We start from the raw sequence: 19968 nt of genomic DNA on the forward strand, positions 1-19968 counted from the left end.
CGATGTGGCCAATAGACATTCAACCATTTTATGAAATGCGACCATTTCACGAAATGATCAATCATTTCATTCATGAAATGAGCAAATCTACGTTATGGCCTCGACATGCACATTGCACACACTGGTAGACGTAGTAGCAGCAGCAGCAGGAACCGTTTTAGAATATTCTGTGTCTAATATATATCTACTTTCTATATTGATACTACGGCAAACAGGAGATATTTGATTAAATATTATTTAAAACAAAAAAAATATATATATAGCGGCCGAATTGATAACCTCCTCCTTATTTTTTTGAAGTCGGTTAAAAACTACTCCACCGACTAAACTTTCGACTTCTTTTACCTTTTCTTCTGAGTAACTATTTAGAAATATGTGGTAATATTTTAGATAGACTGGCTATATTTTATAATATCCAGGGACAACCGGGGTGACAATAGAACATCTAGGCGGTACTTATTATATGAACTCAAGACAAATATTATATTAAATAGTTGTGGTAAATAAATGATCTAAGGGTAATTACAAAGAAGGTTGTATTTATTTTATATGTATAGTTTAGACGTGGGACAACTTTTTCATTTATGTGCGAAGTAGTCTGTAGCCTAGTAGCCTGCACCAAGCCTGCACTGAGCGTTTGGGTGACATGGTGTTTGTGGTTTATTTTAAATAAATAAAGTATGAAAAATACTTAGAAGGAAAAATATGGATAAAATGAAAGACAAATAATTCTGTATATTATTAAAAATTTATTTCTTACATACAATAAGGTTTACCTATCCTAAGCACTACCGAAGTAACTCAAGTCGTTAAGTCATCAGCTAACATAATAATTCTTTTCACAAAAATGTATACATAATATTATTCTTCTGAGAAGAGCTCTGAGTGTCAGCTTACAAAGTGGGATCAGTAAAGCATCAATAAATACAATAAATACTTAACCATGAAATTAAGCTGACATCATGGATAGATATCTTAAAGCGATTATTTATACAAATTATTATTATTATTCCTCATAAAATTCATCAATGTTACAATTTACAGATGTTACAGTCCATAAAGAATAATAATGAAATAATAGAAATACAACTTTCTTAACAAACCATTACAATCAACAAACTTGTACACAATTATGTGATTTCAATTCACACTGGCACTTCATCATTGCGTGGAATCAAATAACTTTTCACGAAAGTATTTAATTTTTTGTGCAAAAAATGCTTCAAGACTTTCGGCACAACGATAAAATTCTGAGTCCTTAGGGTTAAAATATCGACAATTGTCAAATATTTTAGTCATATCACCAATAAATTCACTCAAAGTACTGTATGTTTGATCAATCACTTTCCTTTCCACTGTCTGCAGATCTGTGGGAAAAAAAGTGCATGGAATGTGAAGGCATGAATCAACAACAGGACAGTTAGGTAGACAATTAATAAAATTCTGTTTGATTGTAATCATTTACCACATAGACTAGGATCTGGAATGCTGGTAGTTTTAAAACATGATAATTACCTAATAAACACTTCAAACTTGTAAAAGTTTAAATGAATAAAAAAATATGAGGTTAGAAATAGGTTTAGTGTTAACTTACCCATTGGTTCTTTTATAATCTTATAATACGTAGGAGCTTCTCTTGGGTCTACGGGTTCCATAAAAGGCCAAGCATTTTTATGCAGCTGTATTTGTTTTACAAGTCTCTTCAAATTTTCATAATCTTTGGGAGTAAGTTCCTTCATATTGGCATAATTAACCGAGTTATTTTTCTGACAATTCGGACAAATATATTCGTCAATATTGTCAGCTTCTGACTGCAGAATACCAACACATCTGCCGTGGAACCAGTCTTGACATCGATCACAGCAAATGTAAAATCTGTAATGGAAATATGTATAATCATAAATATATATAATCTACAAAAAATAATATTGTTTACATAAAATTACTATAAACTTACTGAGAATTATCATAAGGTTGTCGACATAAACAATAAAGTTCCTGGGTTTCTTCTGCACGCCTACAATCGGAGCACACATACTCCTCCATAGTCTTACTCATTTCTTCCGTTACACCAACACAGTCCCCATGGAACCAATTGCTGCAGTGTTCACATCCAACATAGAATCTGTAAGAAACATACCATAGATACATAAAAATTCCATCGAAATTTTACAACATTCAATTCAAAGAAAATCTCGAATGACATTTACTTAGTATTATCATAAGGCGTTCGACATATGCACAAAAGCTTCTCTTTCTTGTTGGATTTTTTATTGTTCCTCGGGGTCGCTTCTCGACTGACGGACGTGGTGCGTCGCTTTCCTCGCACCTCCTCTTGTTTACTGCGCTCGGCGCGCGTTCTTAACGCCAATTCCGCCGATAATTCTTTCTGAAATTTGGAAATAATAATTAAGCATCGAAAAATCATCGACGAAAATTTTACATAAGAGCAGGATGATTCAAAAAGTACCTGAATTTCTACACCGAGTTCCTTTTCGAGCAGACCTCGCTTTTTGATTATATCCTTTTTGAGCATCTCTTTATGTTTGAACAGGATCATCTGTAGGCGCGAGTTGGTGGAGGCGGCCCGGCGGCGCTCCTCCGCGGCGGAGTGCGCGGCGGCGGGCGGCGCGCGCGGCGAAGGGGCGGGCGCGGCGGGGGAGGGCGCGGGCGCGGGCGCGGGGGCGGGCGGCGCGGGGGCCAGGCGCGGCGCGGCGCGGGGGGGCGCGGGCGGGGGCGGCGCGGCGGGCGGCGGCGCGGGCGACAGCGGGCGGCGCGAGCGCTTGCGCGGGCTGCTCTCCACCCACTCGTCGTCATCGTCGAGGCGCGACAGGCCGCGGCGGCGCGGCGGCGGCGGCGAGGGCGAGCGCGCGGCCACGGGCACCACGCGCGGCTCGCGCTCCACGTGAACCTCCGGCTTCATCTGTTTCTCCTGGTACCGCTGGAGCTGAAGAAGTTTCTCCTCGATTTCTGGATTTAGATTCTCCTGTTTTAAGGCACTTTTGATCGCTGCAATGGAAAGGGTTACGTTATAAAATAGAGGTGTTGAAATATTCCCCGAATTTTTTCTTTCTACTTTTTCGTGAGTATATAGTGTGCGATCGGTGCCTTAGTGGCCGAAGTCAGTTCTAATGTGACATTTTCACTATTCACAAAACCGATGTAAAGAGTAGCTTTTTTTGTGTATTTTATTAATCAAACATAATTTTCAGATACTTACTCTGTTGAATATAGTCAGGAGTCAAAATGAACTTTTTATTTTGGGCTTCATCGTGACCAGAATTAACAATGTCTGTTTTAGTGTTATTTCCAGGTATATCTTCGGGCTTTGACGGTATAGCCTCTTTATTAGTAGCGGCCACTGCGACATTATCTTCGCCATTCACTAAGGATTGGCGCTTTAATTTATCTTCATCATTTGAGTCCTAAAAGGTATATAACAAATCACACTTCAGCTACCAACAAAAAAAAGAAATAAATTGACAGAAGAAGAGAAATAAAATAAGAAATAAAAATAATGGATTTTTTGTGGGAATATATGTTTGGTCAATAGCACTTACAATTTATATTTAAAGTGTAATGTACGTTTATAATATGATTAAGCAAAAGTACAATTTCGTTACTTCCTGTATTAGGAATAATAATTGCCCATACACCCCCACAAAAGAGTAATTAATAATAAAACAAATAATAAAAAGGACTAGTTTAAATGAAAGTCAATAATTTTTGAAATATTTTATTTTTACTGATTATATTGCACTGTCCGGTATTATCAAAATAAGAACTACGGTTCACATATCCACGAGGTGTATGAGCAATTCAAAGTATGATGTTTGAATATTGAATAAAGTATTATGTTTTAGAACATTACATATTTAAGGGACGGGGCTTCTCATAAGATGTATTCAGTCATGTATGAACTATAAAGATGTAAATTTGTCAAACAATATTATTCATCAGGAAGTAGATGTACAATAATTTAAGACTCCCCATCCCCTGTACATGCGCAAAGGCAAAAAAATTGTACATACGTAATAATAACACATTATATTTGTACAAATTTTACATATTGTAAAAAGATTATATTATACCCTTAACAAAATAATTAAAACGATAGTCAATTATTATAAGCAAATACCTAAACTAAATTTCCTAATTTTTTATTGTTGGATTTTTTTCTTACACCATTTTACTACTATCTTATACTAAAACTTTAACAATTAAATGGATATTGCTAATCACACCGTACTAAACGCCGCGCTGACTCACTGATGAACAGAAGATTTTTAGGCACTTAAAAACCGTGAAAGCGAGAAACTTCTTTAGAGGATACATTTCATAGTTATAACAAATGTATATGCGGTAAAGGTGTCTTGCACATGAAGCAAGACTTACCACGTTTATAACCAATTGAATCATGATGCAAAAAAAAACTAAAAATATAATATATTCAAACATAAATTAAAACCTCCTCACAACCTCCTATTTAGTCATTAATAATTATCACTCAATAAAATAATGTGTGTAATCGAAATATATATATATACTAGTGGTCCGCCCCGGCTTCGCCCGTGGTACCTACATGTTTAAACTATCCTATCTCTCAAGTTGGATCGAACTGCACATGGTGTGCGAATTTTATTATAATCGGTTGAGTGGTTTAGGAGTCCATTGAGGACAAACATTGTGACACGAGATTTATATATATTAAGATATATTTGATAAAATATGACAAAGTGTTTACTAATCATTCACACCAATAATTACTTTTTTGTTTCAATCAAAAAAAAAATAAATGTATAGTTTTATCACACATTTATAATTATATTAAATTGAATTAAATTGTCTCTTTAATTAAATAAATTTTCTGATAGGCAAAAATCTGCACATAATGCTTGTATTTTTTCAGTAGAAGCATTTTCCCTGCATATTAAGAAGTTTTAGTAACGGTTTTGACTAATTTGTTGAGTGAGTAAGCAGTGAGCATTTAGTAGGGCTCTATGGGTAATAAATATTCGTCTAATAATTTTACTAAATGTAAGAAGAAATATCTTTGGTATAAAATGTATCCTTAAAATAATAAAGCAGATTAAATGAGAACGTTATGTATACTATAAAATATATATATTTGTATTATACCATATAACCAGTCTTATTCAAATCCTTGTAACAAATTTCGAATACTTTAAAACCATAAGAGGTTACCCGTTTACTATAGTCGCCCAAATTCAAGTATTATTTGGATAATATATAAAATTTAGCAGCCTGAGTCAAAACTAGAATATTACGTGAGGATAATAAAATGTACTTTAGTATTGTCTTATTTTATATAACGTGATCGTGATTACGGTTAATAATTTGTAGCATCAAAAATTTAAGCGAAATTTAGAAGAGATCTTATTTTTTAAATTGTCAGATTGATATATTTTTAGACTAATATCTATACCATGGAAATGCCCTTGGTCTTTATGACGTTGAAAGGTAAAAAAGAAATTATATAATTCTTAGCTAAAAAATACTTACAGTCACTTATAGCTTTTTTAATATATGCAGAAAATAATAATATTACTTTTAAATATGTTTATTGTATGTTGTACATTTGCGTGTTGCATGTTGTACATTTACAGTACATTTGTAATTGTATGTTGTCGTTCGGAACGTCATTTTTATTATTATCTTTCGGAATATAGCTGCAAATTTTATATATGAACAATGTAAAATTCCGAAAAACTAACTCATAATACATTAAAGATTGTTCATAAAAATATATAAAATAATACAAAGACTATGTAAATGAATAAACCCTTTTATATGGTTCTCATATTTGAATGGATTTAATTGTGGAAAGAGCTTCTATATAATGACTTACTACAAAATATGTAGCCTTATACAGGACACAAAAATGATTGTGTATTTGTTCTTCTAATAGTAATATATTACCTGTTGCGCAGGAGTGGGTATAGGGAGAGATTGAATAGTCTGGAGCGGTTGAGTGCCGGGGGCAGGCTGCACCGCTAAGTACATCTTCCGAGGTCCCAACATGCCTTGCTTACCAGTGGATTCTTGAGCTGCAAGTGTCGTACATTATTATCTTTACATTGATGTTATATTATTTTTACTCAAAAATTATTAAAAAATCCAATGAAGTAAATAAAAGGATCATATTTTTGAAAATTTAGTTACAAATATTTTACCTTTTAGAAGCTGTTGCTTCACCTGATGCTGAACTAAACCGAGTTGTTGAGGTGTTAAAGAATAACCGTGAAGTCCTTGCAGAACTATACTAGGACCACTACTAGTTTGCATAACCTGTAAAAAAGATTACAGTTTAAGATATGTTTAGCTTGAACTATCGCTCGTTTCCGTGTTATGTTTCGTGACCATTATAGTGGTCGCATAAAACTATCAGAGTTAATTACCTGAGCCGTGACAGTTTTGATAACGGTGCCGGGCGGTTGGCCAGCTAATAACCTCTTCTCCATGATTTGATCTTCGGTGAGTTGCTGCTGCGGCGGGGCGGAGGCGGGCGCCAAGGGCGGCGGGCGCGCGGAGGGCGCGGGCGCGGGCGAGGGCGCCGGCGCGGGGGCGAGCGGCGGGGGCGCCAGCGCGGCCGGGGGCGCCGCGGCCTGCGTCGCGGCGGGCGCTGGGCTCTGCCCGATGTGCGCCACGATTTGAGCTTGGTTGTTGCCCGTCGGACGGATGAGAACTTGCTGGCCGTTCACGGTCGCCAAATGAATCTTCCCGGCCGCCAGCTGTTGGACGAGCGCCGGATTGTTGACGACTATCTGCTGCGTGGCGGGCGCGCGAGGGCGTGGCGTCTGCGCTCGCGGCGCCGGCGACGCGGGTCGCAGCTGCGTGGCCGCGCGCTGCACGAGCACGGTCTGCATGCGCGGTTGACCCGCAACGCGCGTGCCCGCCTGCACGACTATCTGCTGCGCCGGCTGCACCATTAGCTGCTGCGAAGGCTGTGCGACGGCCTGCTGCGAGGTCTGCACGACGACTTGCTGAGCCGGCTGCACTACGATGTGCCTTCCGGCGGGCGACGATTGCTGCGAAGCTTGTACCGTAAGGCGAGGTGTACCGGATTTGATTTCTTCTGGGTTCGCCGCGTTAGAAGTCTTGTCGTTGTTGGCATTTTGACATTTATCTGCCTCAGATTTAAAGGGTGATGCCGCAATTAACTGGCCCGCGATCCCCTGTTGTCCGGCCATCATAACGTGCAGTTTGCCATCTGACATTTGAACTAATTGCTGTCCCGGCAGAAGACCCCTAACAGTGACTTTCCCGTCTGGACCTCGAATTATTTGAACTTTTTGCGGCGTAGACTCCTTTTGTGGTGTCCCTTTAGATGGAGTTTCACCAGATAACTTAACGCCAGTGATGGGTTGACTAATAACACGAGTTGTTCCATCTGCCCCCTTTGTCATTATGATTCTTCTCGTTCCAATTACAGTTTTTTGTCCCCCAGAAGTAGGTGTATTTGAAGTTAACAATGTAGAGAGAGTATTTTTGCCAGAATTTGGTGTGCCTTTTGATTTATCTGGAATGTGAATTTTATAATTATTTTAGAAAAATATTAAAAAAATATAAAACAAACTCAAAATTTCATTTTATTACTTGACGCAAGGCTATTTAAATGTGTGGTCTGCAATAATGAATTTAAATTTTTATTAAATTAAGTTAATCGTTCACCTTGTGACATTTCCAGGGCTCGTTTTTGTTGATGTGCAGCACGCTGTTCACGAAGCTGCTGTTCCATTTTATCTTTTATGTCAGATGCATTGGCTGGTGTAGGGGCAGCATTTCGCTGTGGTAACTTTCCTGTCGATGTTCGCGTTACTGGCGTTACTCGCTCAGCTCTTTCCCCATATTGTCGAACCTCCCAAAGTTCTAATTTATCTTCATCAACCCATTCCTCAGTTACCTGAAAATCAAATTTTACAAATCACAATACTTTCAATAAATTAATAAATACTAAGCTGCAATAAGAGATCCAATGTAATAAATATGAAGTTTGTATATAATTTGTATACTTTAATTATACACAAGGTGGCCCAGGAAAAACTTGTCAAGTGGTTGAGAGGTAGAATACCATGTAGGATTCTAGGCTACCTAAATGAAATATGAGTATGCAATTTTTTGCAGTTGAGCTGTTTCTATTCTATTTTGTGATTTTTCTCTTATTTGAGAAAATTTTAAGCATATTAAAGTTAATATATTATATCAACAAAGATATCTATAGGTAAATGTTCATCATTAAAAAAGCAGAATTGATATGCATATTAGGTAAACATGCTGTTTTTTTTATGACACAAGAGCAAAGTAAATTTTCTTTCTATTAAAGAGGCTATTAAATACTTAAAACGCCAAAAAGTCTTTATTTCTTAAATCTTTTCTTTATTTCCTGGGACACTTTGTATCTACACTAATATTATAAAGAGGAAAACTTTGTTTGCTTGATTGTAATGAATAGACTCATAAACTACTGACTGATTTTGTTGAAATTTGGCACAGACAATCTTTAGACCCTAAGAAAGAACATAGGCTACCTTTTATTGCGAAATATGTACCACGGGCGAAGCGGGGGCGGACCGCTAGTTATATAATAATATCTCACCTGTGGTTCAGTGTTTTGTGGAGATTCAGCACGCTTTCGCTTCCGTAAACCACTACGTATTGATGTTACTTCACGAACAGTTTTCGGCAGTTCCAAAGGAATAACAACACGTCGCCTTAAATATTGTGTTCTTTCAGAAAATTGGCCTATATGTCGGTGTTTTAAAAGCTCTAGTGAAACAATTTCAGTATCTGTTGTGAGTTGATGCTTGCCATCTGCAGTAGCTGGTTTAGCTGCCATATCATCCCATCTTAAACATGCCCACATCACTCTCAATTGTAAAGCCGCACTTGCGAGCCATTGCAGATTAACAGTTCTATAAAGCCAACATGTTTTAAAAAGAGGTCTAGCACAAGGGTATGGCCATACCAATTGATTAGGCTTGGCACTATGACTAAATCCAGTAACTGTAGTATGACCTCCTTGTCTACACAACTTTCTTAATTCATGGTTTGGCAAAACCATAATAGTTTTTGCTTTACTTTTAGTGTGGAATGAAGAACATGGTGGATATTTTACTGGAGTTCTTTTCTTCTTTTTTTCTATAGCTGCAGTTTGGACTTTCTTCAAATATAATTTTCCATTAGGTTTTTCTGTAGAATATACTCGAATTATTCCACTTTCCGTTTTCTCTTCCTTAATTGTTTTTTCTTCCTTTTTTACACCTTTAGTTCCAAATCTCCTATTTATGGCAGCACGATACTTGGGCACATCTGCACTTTTTTCTGGTTTCACTGAACATTCGTAATTTTTCGCTTCTTTATTCTGTTTAGCGAATTTTCCACGCGTAATTTTAAGCTTGGGAATTGGAGGACGTGACTTTTCTTCATCATTCTCTGCATTTTGACCATCAGTATCAGTAAGCTCTTTAAGTGGTCCAATTTCAACCTCATCATCATCAACATTATTGTTACCAATGTCAATGTCCATCTCATTGCCAACAGCAGGAACAGCACATTCCTCCAACGTATTTTCACTCTTTAATAGGCAGCTATTATTCTCATTTTCACTTTTCTCTACTTTGGCAGGTATATCGAAATCATCACTAGACTTTCTTTTAACATAACAGTCTGTATTTTTATTATCACACTCCTGAGCACAAGCAACTGCCGAAAGTAAATCAGTTAAAATATTCTCGTTAGAATTTGAACTTTTGCCTAACAAATATTGTTCCAAAATAGACATTTTATTGTTTTCTTTTGAATTTAAACTTGCATTGTTGCCAGAGCCACTTTTAAGCAATGTCAATAAATTATTTAGTAAATTTCCTTTTTCCATACACAATGGTGAAAAGCACTTATACTTCAGATCAGCATTATTGACAGATGATTCTACTTTGTTACATTCAGAAGAATAGCATTTATACTGTTTTGTTAGTGTATTTAATTTTAAATATTTTTCTCTCAATATATCTATATCGGTACTCATTGTATTTGATTCGTTTTTAGTTTGATTGATATTACAAATTGCAGAACTATCAGCTTCTGCATCTTCATTTTCAATGTCTATATTTTTGTCTTCTTCACTTTTAACATCAATTTCTTCCTTTTTTACATTATTTAATAAATTTCCTATTTTCTTTTCCTCCATAAATTTCAAATATGTACGTCTAGCTAGAAAATCATCTAGTTTGGATTTTCTAGCAATTTTAGGGTAATATCGTCGTGTTGATGAACTTAAAGCTTTCTCAACATCAATCTCTTCAAAATCCTCTGTATCTTTCTCTAAGGTCATGTTTCTCATTGAAGGTGGCACTACAATGAGTATAAATTTATTATCAATTAGTAGGTTCATGTCAGTTTTAGGAGTATGGATATATATAACAAATAAATGTAGAAGAAAAGAAAAAAAAAACAACTGTATAACTTACATTTTGCCAAAACATCTTGATCTGCAGAGCCATCTGACGTCAAATATTCATATGTTTTAGGTTCAACAGCAAGAACTTTTATGATGCTGCCTTCTCGTACTCTAACTGCTATCTTTGCAGGTCCATGACTCAGAGACAATTTCACATTTGTGAATCTTTTTTTAAATTTTCTTGTTGTGGAATTCCATAACCAACCCCACTGTCCATGAATTCTATACTCTTCACCTTTTTGCTTCCAAACCTGATAAATGTATGTAAAACATTACACATCAACTAATTAAATGCTAAAAATAATTGTGGCTATAGAATTAAGAAAAAAAATTAGAATTAAACTTACCTGATGATGAAGACCTAGTGAGTATTTCACAAAATTATAAGCTGTTCGGTATCTTTCTTCTTCCTCGTCTCTTTCTTTTTTCTCTCTTTTATCTAGCTTTTTCCTTTCTTCGCGCTCAACAGCAGTTGTTCGCATTAAACGAACATGTCCTAGCTGTTCATGCCAGGCTGGTACCCAAACTGCACTTTTTATACATGCCTACAAAATGTAATACAAGTAATTTTTAAATAAAATCAATAAACCCCATTAAACCCAACCCACACCCACATTAAATATAAAATTATTACCTGGAGTACACAAAGAGCTCTAGCAAAGTCCCTAGGTGCTTGACATAGTTGTACTGCTTGCACCCATGGCTTTCTAAGTAGGCTCCAATTGGGATGCATGAATTGTAATACTATGTTTGACTCTAAATGCAGTAATGTCTGCCGTAGTGTTGCCACAAGCAATGGCTTAGTTGCTGAAAGAGATATGTACATATTAATAAAAGTTATGTGTTTATTAAACATGAATGTTAAACTAGACATTTGTTTTCTAAACCTACCATTTAATAAACCAATCCATTTAAATTCTTGACCTGATGATAAAGAAAACTTATGTGATATATAACGTTTTTTATCCCTTTCTTCGTTTCTTTGTGGTTTGTTTAGAGCCAAGGGATTTGTTGTATATTGATTTATATACGTTTTAAATGCATTTTCATTGCCAAGTTTAAATAAGTAGGTCCCATTTGATATTTGGTTAGTCTTCTGTCGTGTTAATCTTTCAGTCACTGAAAGCACATAAGATAAAATTTATAATTGAAGTATTTTTAAAATATTAAACAAAACTTTTAATTATACATGTAACAATAATTTACCTTCATCATTTTTCTTTACTATTCTAGCTCTGCTATTGCTCTTTACTTTATTTTCATCATCATTAGAATCATCATCATCATTTCTTTCAGGTTCATCACTAGTAACAGTAACTTCATTCACTATATCTCCATCGGACATGAGTGACATATCTGGATGTCTTTCATCATCATTGGGTCCTTGATCTTTTTGTTTCCTTTGTTTAATTATATTAGTATTCTGTACTTCTATATAAGATTTCCGGTTGCCTTTGAGTTGATTTGTCAATTTTTCTGTAATGTCCATTTGACGAAGTATCTCATCTTTCATTTCTAAAAGTTCACGAACAAGGGGTGCTTCCATCTCTTTACTGTCTAACACATCAAGCAATTCCTGAAACTGCTGAGCCGTTGTGTAGTACCATACATCCCCATTTTCAGCCTCTCTAAAACATAAAATTCACAAAGCCTAGGTTAGTTTAAAAAATATAATTCAGATGTAAATCTAATAAAATTTAATATAATTTTATGAGACCTTTAAAAATTACTAAAAAATTAAACATACTTTTTCAATAGCACGCAACCTACCTGTGTGTCTTTGTTTTTTTTAATTATTATTAATAGATATAAAAACATGTCATACAAAATGTAACAATAAATATTGAAGTGTAAAAATTTTGAGCATGATCATTGTACTAACCATGAATAAATGAAATATAAAATATTTTTGTTTTAGTGTTTTCTGATAATAAAATATTATAATATCCAGTACGGTCACACACATATGAATACATTCTTTTATCTGATTTTAGAAGTTATGTAATGAAACCTAATCCTACATTAACTTTTCATTGTTGTTATTTTTTTCATCAAATATACATACATATGTGTTACGGCTAAAGGTAGGTGTGAACATAAACTTAAGATTAGCCGGCTAATCTTAAGTTTATTTTCGAGAAGCAGCTAAAGTTCGATAACATGTTTGTTTGCATCGTGATATTTCATCTTTAGCCGGCTAATGTGCACATTAACCGAAACGAAACGGCTAAAAATGTATTCGATGGGCGCGCCGGGCCGGTGGAGGGCTTGAGGGGCCCGCACGCAGAAAGCTGGTGGCTAGGTTAGGTTAGGTTAGAACTCTTAAGACCAGCACGAGCCAAGCGAGCGTGCTGCGGCAGCAGCCGGCGAAGTGCCAGAAAACACTCGCCCTGTTCCTTACATGTATTATAGTAACTAAATCTACCCACCCCGACTCAGGGCAGAAAGATGGTGGCTAGGTTAGGTTTGGTTAGAACTCTTAAGACCCGCACAAGCCGAGCGAGCGCAGCGAGCGTGCTGCGGCAGCAGCCAGCGAAGTGCCAGTTTCCTTCTACATTTTTAGCCAAGGGCCTGCGGTTACACTTAAGTTTAGCCGGCTAACGATAGAACAAACTAACATTAACACCTCGTCGAAAATAAACCTAAGTTTAGCCGGCTAATCTTAAGTTTATGTTCTCACCTACCTTTAGCCGTAACATATGCATTGTTTATCTCAATTCATCTATTCTTAAGATTATTTCTTTAGCTTGTATTGATTAACTTTGTATACTGATAACATGCAAAACAGAGCAAAAGGTGAGGTACAATGAAAAAATATATTAATAATTATTATGAGAATGTTATCAAAAAAAAATTTGCAAAACTTACATGAAAATTCTTCTTGCAATAAACCAATATTTTCTACCATGTCTATCAAAACCTAAATGCTCATGACGACACAATATTCCCTGTTTTTCAGCATCTGATAAACAGTCTGTAACACCAACAGTTTTATGTTGTTTACATAAAGCACATTGCCAATCTTCTGATGGCACATCGTCTAAGGGTGGATCCACACATTCCAAATGGTAAACAGCAGGGCAGGTTTCACAACACAATAAGTCACCTAAACGGTGACACACCCGACAATGGTCATCATAATGTATAGGAACTGTAAGTAACAGAATATATTTATTTATATTTATTCTTACATATAAATCAATTTAACATAAATAATAAAAATAATACCTTCACTTATTAAATCATCACGTACTGGGTTGGTTATTAAAAATTGGTTACATAAAAATTGTAGAACTGAAAGTCGGTCTTCTACTGTTGTAAATGGATATTCACAAGAATTCAAAATCCTAGAAATGTTTTTATCAAATGTTTTATCACTATCCACATACACTCGTAAAACTTCAGGCCAAGTCATAACATCTAGCAGAAACAATGTTATATTGACACTATCTTTATGATCTAAAGGACCAAAGTGAGTTTGTTGGGCATCTTCTTCTCTTAATAAGGCCCGTAACAACATTATATGTACTTCAGTTAATAAATTACTTTGCTCTTCGCAACTGACAGCTGCACATAGGTCCTCTAATCTAAATGGAGAAAGCCTGACAAGGTGTCTAAAGTGCCGTATTACTTCATAAACACCTACTACTTGCAAAACTGTATTATGGGGAATAATTAAATCATCAGATGATAATGGTAAATCTAAATGGGGTATCTGTCTTTCCTGCTGTAACCAGAGTGGATCTGGACTAGGTGGCCTATTGATATTTGTAGGTTTTCTAGGAGTACCCACTGTAGAATTATAACTGCTAACAGAAAAGTCACTATCACTTGCTGCACCTTCACTAACTGATCCATCCGAACTTTCACTGACACGATCTTCTTCAGGTTCTGATCTATCACTAAATTCATCACCAAAATCAGATCCATAGTGGTACTCGGATTCGTGATAGTCTGCCGCCTGAGGGTTATATCCTCTTCTAGAATAAGCATTTGACAAACCTCCTCTTCGACTTTTATGTGATTTACCTCCTCTCTGTTTTCGTGTACTTCGTTTGCTTGTATCACTTCCCTGTGGCGATGATGCTCTCGATGCAGAAGGAGTGCTTGCTAATGAACCCGAACCTATGTTTTGTGCTTGTAAATATTTAGGTTTTTTTAATAAATGATATTGGAATTTTCTATTCTTTTCAAAAGTTCCGGATTTTGGGGGTCTCCCGCGTTTTTTGGCCCCCCTCCCCGACATCTCTGCGTACAACTGTCAATTATACACAATTTCGCACGTGTATTGCAAACACATTCTTGTTTACAAAAACAAAATGTTGTTTCTTATAGTATTTAGCTTCATCCTAAATCTAAAGGATTCATAATCTCAGCCTCAAATGACGCTTCCAACAAAACGGATGTTTCGAGTCACAAAACAATTCTCATGGTATTTTTTTAGCAAAATTACAAAAGTTTTTCGATTCACTGATAACTCTATTAATTTTATCTAATTTACAGAAGGCACCAAAAACCTAATGACGCGAAATGTGAATAGGTACATGCAATTCTGAAACGCTTGATTCTGGCCTCCCATTGGTTGATTATTAGACCGCCATGTTAGTTTTTATAACTTGTGGTTTATCGAATTTTTAGCCAACAAACTTATTTACACATAATCAATTTCACGATTAAAAGTCAGTTGTATTTGTGTCCTTTTGAAATATGTTATTTATTTCAAATAATCAGATAACGCGATAAAACACCCGGACATTCAATACTCGCACGTCGCAAAAAGCTAGGCTAAGTAGATGGCAGCCATTTTCCATCATTCTGTTCATTGATCATTCTAACAAATATTTCAAAATATTTGAAGATCATGCGACATATTCTTTTTATTTAGCATTGATGAGAAAATACAGAAAATTATGTGAATGGTATTCATCTCCTTGTTATTTTTATTAATTTAAATTATAATATTAAAATACTGTAATACCATACTAAAATTTAAAATATGACACATATTTTCAAAAATAGATTATTTAGTATCGAGATTAGTAGAGCCACATAGAGCCCTTGGTAGAGTTGGTAGAGCCTGTGTGTGTGGTGGTTGTGTGTTATGTTATCTGTATAGTTTCTTTTAGCGAGACCATTCACGTTTGTATTTTTATCTAATTAATAAAATAATGACAATAATAATTATTATCCTATTTCGTCACAATAATGTTATTAATTTTAGTATTAAGTACGTTAAAAGTATCATTAGTTGAACACTAAAAGCGTAAAACTTAGAGTATATATTATACTACCTATAGAGTGCGAAGTGAGTGTGAACACAGAGTGTGAACAACGAAGTGGGAACAGTAGGCACAGGTGGGAACAACACAACACGACGTACCCGCCGCGAGCGCTTGTAGTCGTGGTTGAGTGATAACGAATGCAAGAACGATATTAGAAAAAACACAAAATTGAAATCCAGTATCACATTTCATCGGTAATTCGACTGTTGTATTTATTTTTATGAAAATAAATCTAGCATCGCGGGGGTGAAGGGGAAGTGCGAGGCGGACACGCGCACCCTTCGTGCACCTCACTGCCACCATGCGATCGTAGTGATGTGATTTGACCAACGCTATACTCGATAGTTAACAAGAAGAACTATAATATTTTAACATATTATTTATTTAACTTTAAAATTAAAACTCTTTCAAAAATGTATGAAAAATAATTTTATGGTGTGTTTTGTATCATATCTACACTTTCTAATGTGTAAATGTTAAGTATGTAATGTTATGATAATATATTTAACCACTAAATTAATTTTTGAAGATTTTGGTAGGTAAAGAATTAATAAAATTGAATAAAAAAAATTATTAATATTATTTATTATTTAATTTAAATTATTGAAAGAAGTGGAAGATGTACGAAGAGGCCTTTGTGTCACGCCAACACCCACAAAGAAATTTTATTTTAGTTTAAGTAAAAAAGTAACCTGTAATATTGGCAATAAAGGCTATAAATAAATAAATATTAATTATTTCTTATTTTTAAGTGAAACTTCTTTATCGAGGTTGGAAAAAAATTTAGTGTAACATTTTTCCGTTACACGCCATCTTTTTCTTATCCCTACCACGCGTGATTCGACGTATTTCTGTAAAGTTGCATATCTAGTATTTTTTTTAAATAAGGTCATCAAGAAGTTACACTTTTTACGTGTGTACACTAGTACACGCACACATTTTTTTTTATTTAACATTTTTTAAATATTATTATTATTGGATTTATGATTAAAAAATAGCACTAAACTACTAAACCTGATCTTTTTTTATTAACTTTAATATTTAGGAAGTCCACACGTTTTTCAGATTCTTTAAAGTACTTATAATTAATACAAGAAATATTTATATGGAATAAACACACTTTATTTACTTTGCAAACAAATTTAAAATTACATATTTATACTTTATTCATGCATTTCTCCTTTAATAAAATATTGAACATAAAATATACTTAAGATACATATTTTTTTTACATAACTTATCGATAGCTCGGCATGCAATTGATACCCATCCTTATTTGCCACACACACATCTATAGCTCATCTGCCTACGATGCGCACTAAGCAATTTGTGCAATACACTCGCTCTATACACAGTGGTGGACGTTTAATTAGAAACATGTAACAGGATGAAGTAGTCATCAAATTTATTTACTTTTGTGTATTAACGTATTAAATATTAAGCATCATGAACTTTTAAATGAATACATCTTTGCGAAAAGAATTATTTGCCTATGCTCGCGAGGAGTGGTTTTTAATCGTCGAGCTTTTTTAGGCACTTAATCAGAAGTACCATGCTCTTTTAAATAAACTGTAGCATTGAATATCTTTTTATCGAACACTCTAAATGATTTTCAATTTTCCTGTAACTCCAGTTTTTGTCAAAATGTAAACTTAAAATTATTTTTCTTGTTGATGGGTCACAAATCTTACTTTTACCCATTTATACTGCAAAGCAAATTAATTTTCAGAAACTTTTAGATGGAATGTTTAAAAAACGGTGCAAATATTTGTCGAAGAAAAAAAATATTGGCGGCATTTCAACAGGTTTTGACTTTGGAACACTCGAACCATGCTGTTTCTAATTTGTTGTCCAGACTGAAAATACTCGGAAATTAGATTTCACTTAAAGTTGTTTAATTTTATTAATTTAAGCTAATGTTTGATTAAAATTAAGCAGTTTCTCATGAAACTAGATAAACGGGTGTTCTATTACATATGAAATAATACTTAATCTCTATAATACGTTAATATAAATAAATGTTAAATGAATTTCATAACTACTTCATCGTGTTACGTGTTTCTAATTAAACGTCCACCACTGTATACTCTTTAGGCGTATAAATACCATATTGTGTTACTATAATATTATAGTCTCTTGCCACAGTCTCTTGCATATCTCCGTGTAGTATGTAAACTATTTTTAAAAATAAACTAAAAAAACAAGAAAAAAAACGCTCTTGTTTCACCAACTTTTTTACTGTATTAATTTTAAAGCCTTTTTTATAGTGGGGACTTGGGAAATCTTCTTCCGGGGATGGTGCCGTGGTTATGTCGGATTCCTACCGACCTGTGCTACCGACTATTAACTAGGACTATTCTAAAACCGGTTAACTAGAATCTGTACTAGAACCTGAACTTAAACCTGTTCCATCGCGCTGCTTTAGGCTGCGGGAACGGTTACGACTCTACCGGGTGTCCTGTCCAGCAGATGCCCATTTCCAGGAACGAAGGCTTACGTGACCAACGCGCTGACCATGGATTTTTCCCCGTTCTATCATCCACGTTCCCCCGAAACCCCGCGGGCCATTTTTATAGAGGTTATATAATTAATAGGCTACATTGCTACTCAACGCAACGCAACGCAACGCTTCGGCATCGCAGCCGTCATAATAAATAATGTATGCTTAAATCTTTAAAACTAAGCAACGGTTGCGATTTTTATAACAGATAGAGTGATTCAAGAGGAAGGTTTTAGTATATAATTTATTGCGTTTTAGACAAAGCGGGCGAAGCCGCGGGCGGAATGTTAGTAATTAGGATTTCTAGCTTGAAAAAATTGAGCAATAGTCTGGTAGTCACTTTTAGAGTAATAATCATTATATTATTCTACTATATAAAAATAAGTCTTGTTTTCCTTCCTGACGCTTGAGTCTGGCCAGCCAAAGTGGAACCCAGTAAAGGGCGGCAAATTTAAAAAATATGGACCTGGTAACATCGGCTTTAGTAGGAAAAAAACATTTTAATACTTTTGATATTCATAAAGGTGATCATAGTATATAGGTACATTAGGTACACAACACAGCAGGATTTATACATTATTAAAGTAAATGATTTGAACCGTTTTCAACAAAACTGAGAACTAACTACGCAGAAACGCCATGATGACATTCCATAGTGTGGCCGCTACAAAAAACAATGGGTTCAGCTTTGGCTGGCCAGACTCTATAACTCCAGAATGCACGAACCGATTTCCACGGTTTTGCATTCGTTGGAAAGGTCTCGGGCTCCGTGAGGTTTATAGCAAAGAAAAGGTGTCTCTGGTGTCGAAACGGAGTTCGCCCGGTTTGCTAGTTTTTTATATAATTTTTTATGTTTAGAAAAAATTGACGGAAGACTTTAATGTCTGCCAATCCAATCTATCTAATACACTAGAGATTGCGATATGAACATTATCTTGTAGCAAGAAAATATGACCTTGAATGACGTCAGTTATGTTTTTTGTCTCTTTCTGTGGAGTGACCACGCTGGTTTGTAAATTCAGGATTTTTCGAAATAACGACTTATATTTTTAACAGTATTATTTTATATTATAACTAGCGGTTCGCCCCGGCTTCGCCCGTGGTACCTACATGTTTAGTTTTTTTTCATAAAAACTATCCTATCTCTCAAGTTGGATCGAACTGCACATGGTGTGCGAATTTTATTATAATCGGTTAAGTGGTTTAGGAGTCCATTGAGGACAAACATTGTGACACGAGATTTATATATATTAAGATATTACTGGTCATATTTTAATTCGTAGAGAATTATAGTTTTAAATAACTTTTGGCTACAAAGCTTAGATATGAACCCATATAATATAGCATTAACATCCTTTGTAAATAAAGGAAAGTTGTGTTTTGCATCAGATGCTGTTTACCAAATTTTAAGCTACCTAATCTTCTTTTTAAACGCGTTGCTTCGACGGGTCAACTTCAAGCCAAAATCATCAAAGAAAAACTGTTTATAGCAGCCTTGCACAAATTTCAGCTAACTTTACAAAGTTTATTTTTCAACAGGTATTTTTTCCGGGTCATAATCCTCAGTAATTTTACCCTTAATAGGCCCTATATATATTTCTTTTTATTTTACTTTTTGGAAAGCTGAAGTACGTAAAACAAAAAAAAAATGAGGAAAAATAAAATAGTATAAATTTCAATGTAAAAACGAACAATCTTATAACTACATG

The 19968-nt window shown here is 35.1% G+C and overlaps 1 protein-coding gene across 1 annotated transcript; it reads right to left on the reverse strand.

Annotated features, from left to right (window-relative positions):
- Window positions 1–729: 729 nt before the first annotated feature.
- Window positions 730–15406, reverse strand: LOC123690819 (nucleosome-remodeling factor subunit NURF301). Its single transcript, XM_045634888.1, has 18 exons — window positions 13706–15406; window positions 13346–13628; window positions 11684–12105; window positions 11369–11596; window positions 11112–11284; window positions 10825–11022; window positions 10488–10728; window positions 8618–10371; window positions 7693–7924; window positions 6420–7540; window positions 6195–6309; window positions 5941–6068; window positions 3221–3425; window positions 2471–3009; window positions 2211–2389; window positions 1958–2125; window positions 1595–1875; window positions 730–1367 (listed from the first exon to the last, which is right to left on the reverse strand). Exons 1-18 carry the CDS (start codon window positions 14721–14723, stop codon window positions 1162–1164), a joined length of 7491 nt encoding a protein of 2496 aa, XP_045490844.1. The 5' UTR covers window positions 14724–15406; the 3' UTR covers window positions 730–1161.
- Between the last annotated feature and the right edge of the window lie 4562 nt (window positions 15407–19968).

The sequence above is a fragment of the Colias croceus genome, chromosome 4 (genome assembly GCF_905220415.1).
Source record: "Colias croceus chromosome 4, ilColCroc2.1".
Taxonomy (NCBI): Eukaryota; Metazoa; Arthropoda; class Insecta; order Lepidoptera; family Pieridae; genus Colias; species Colias croceus.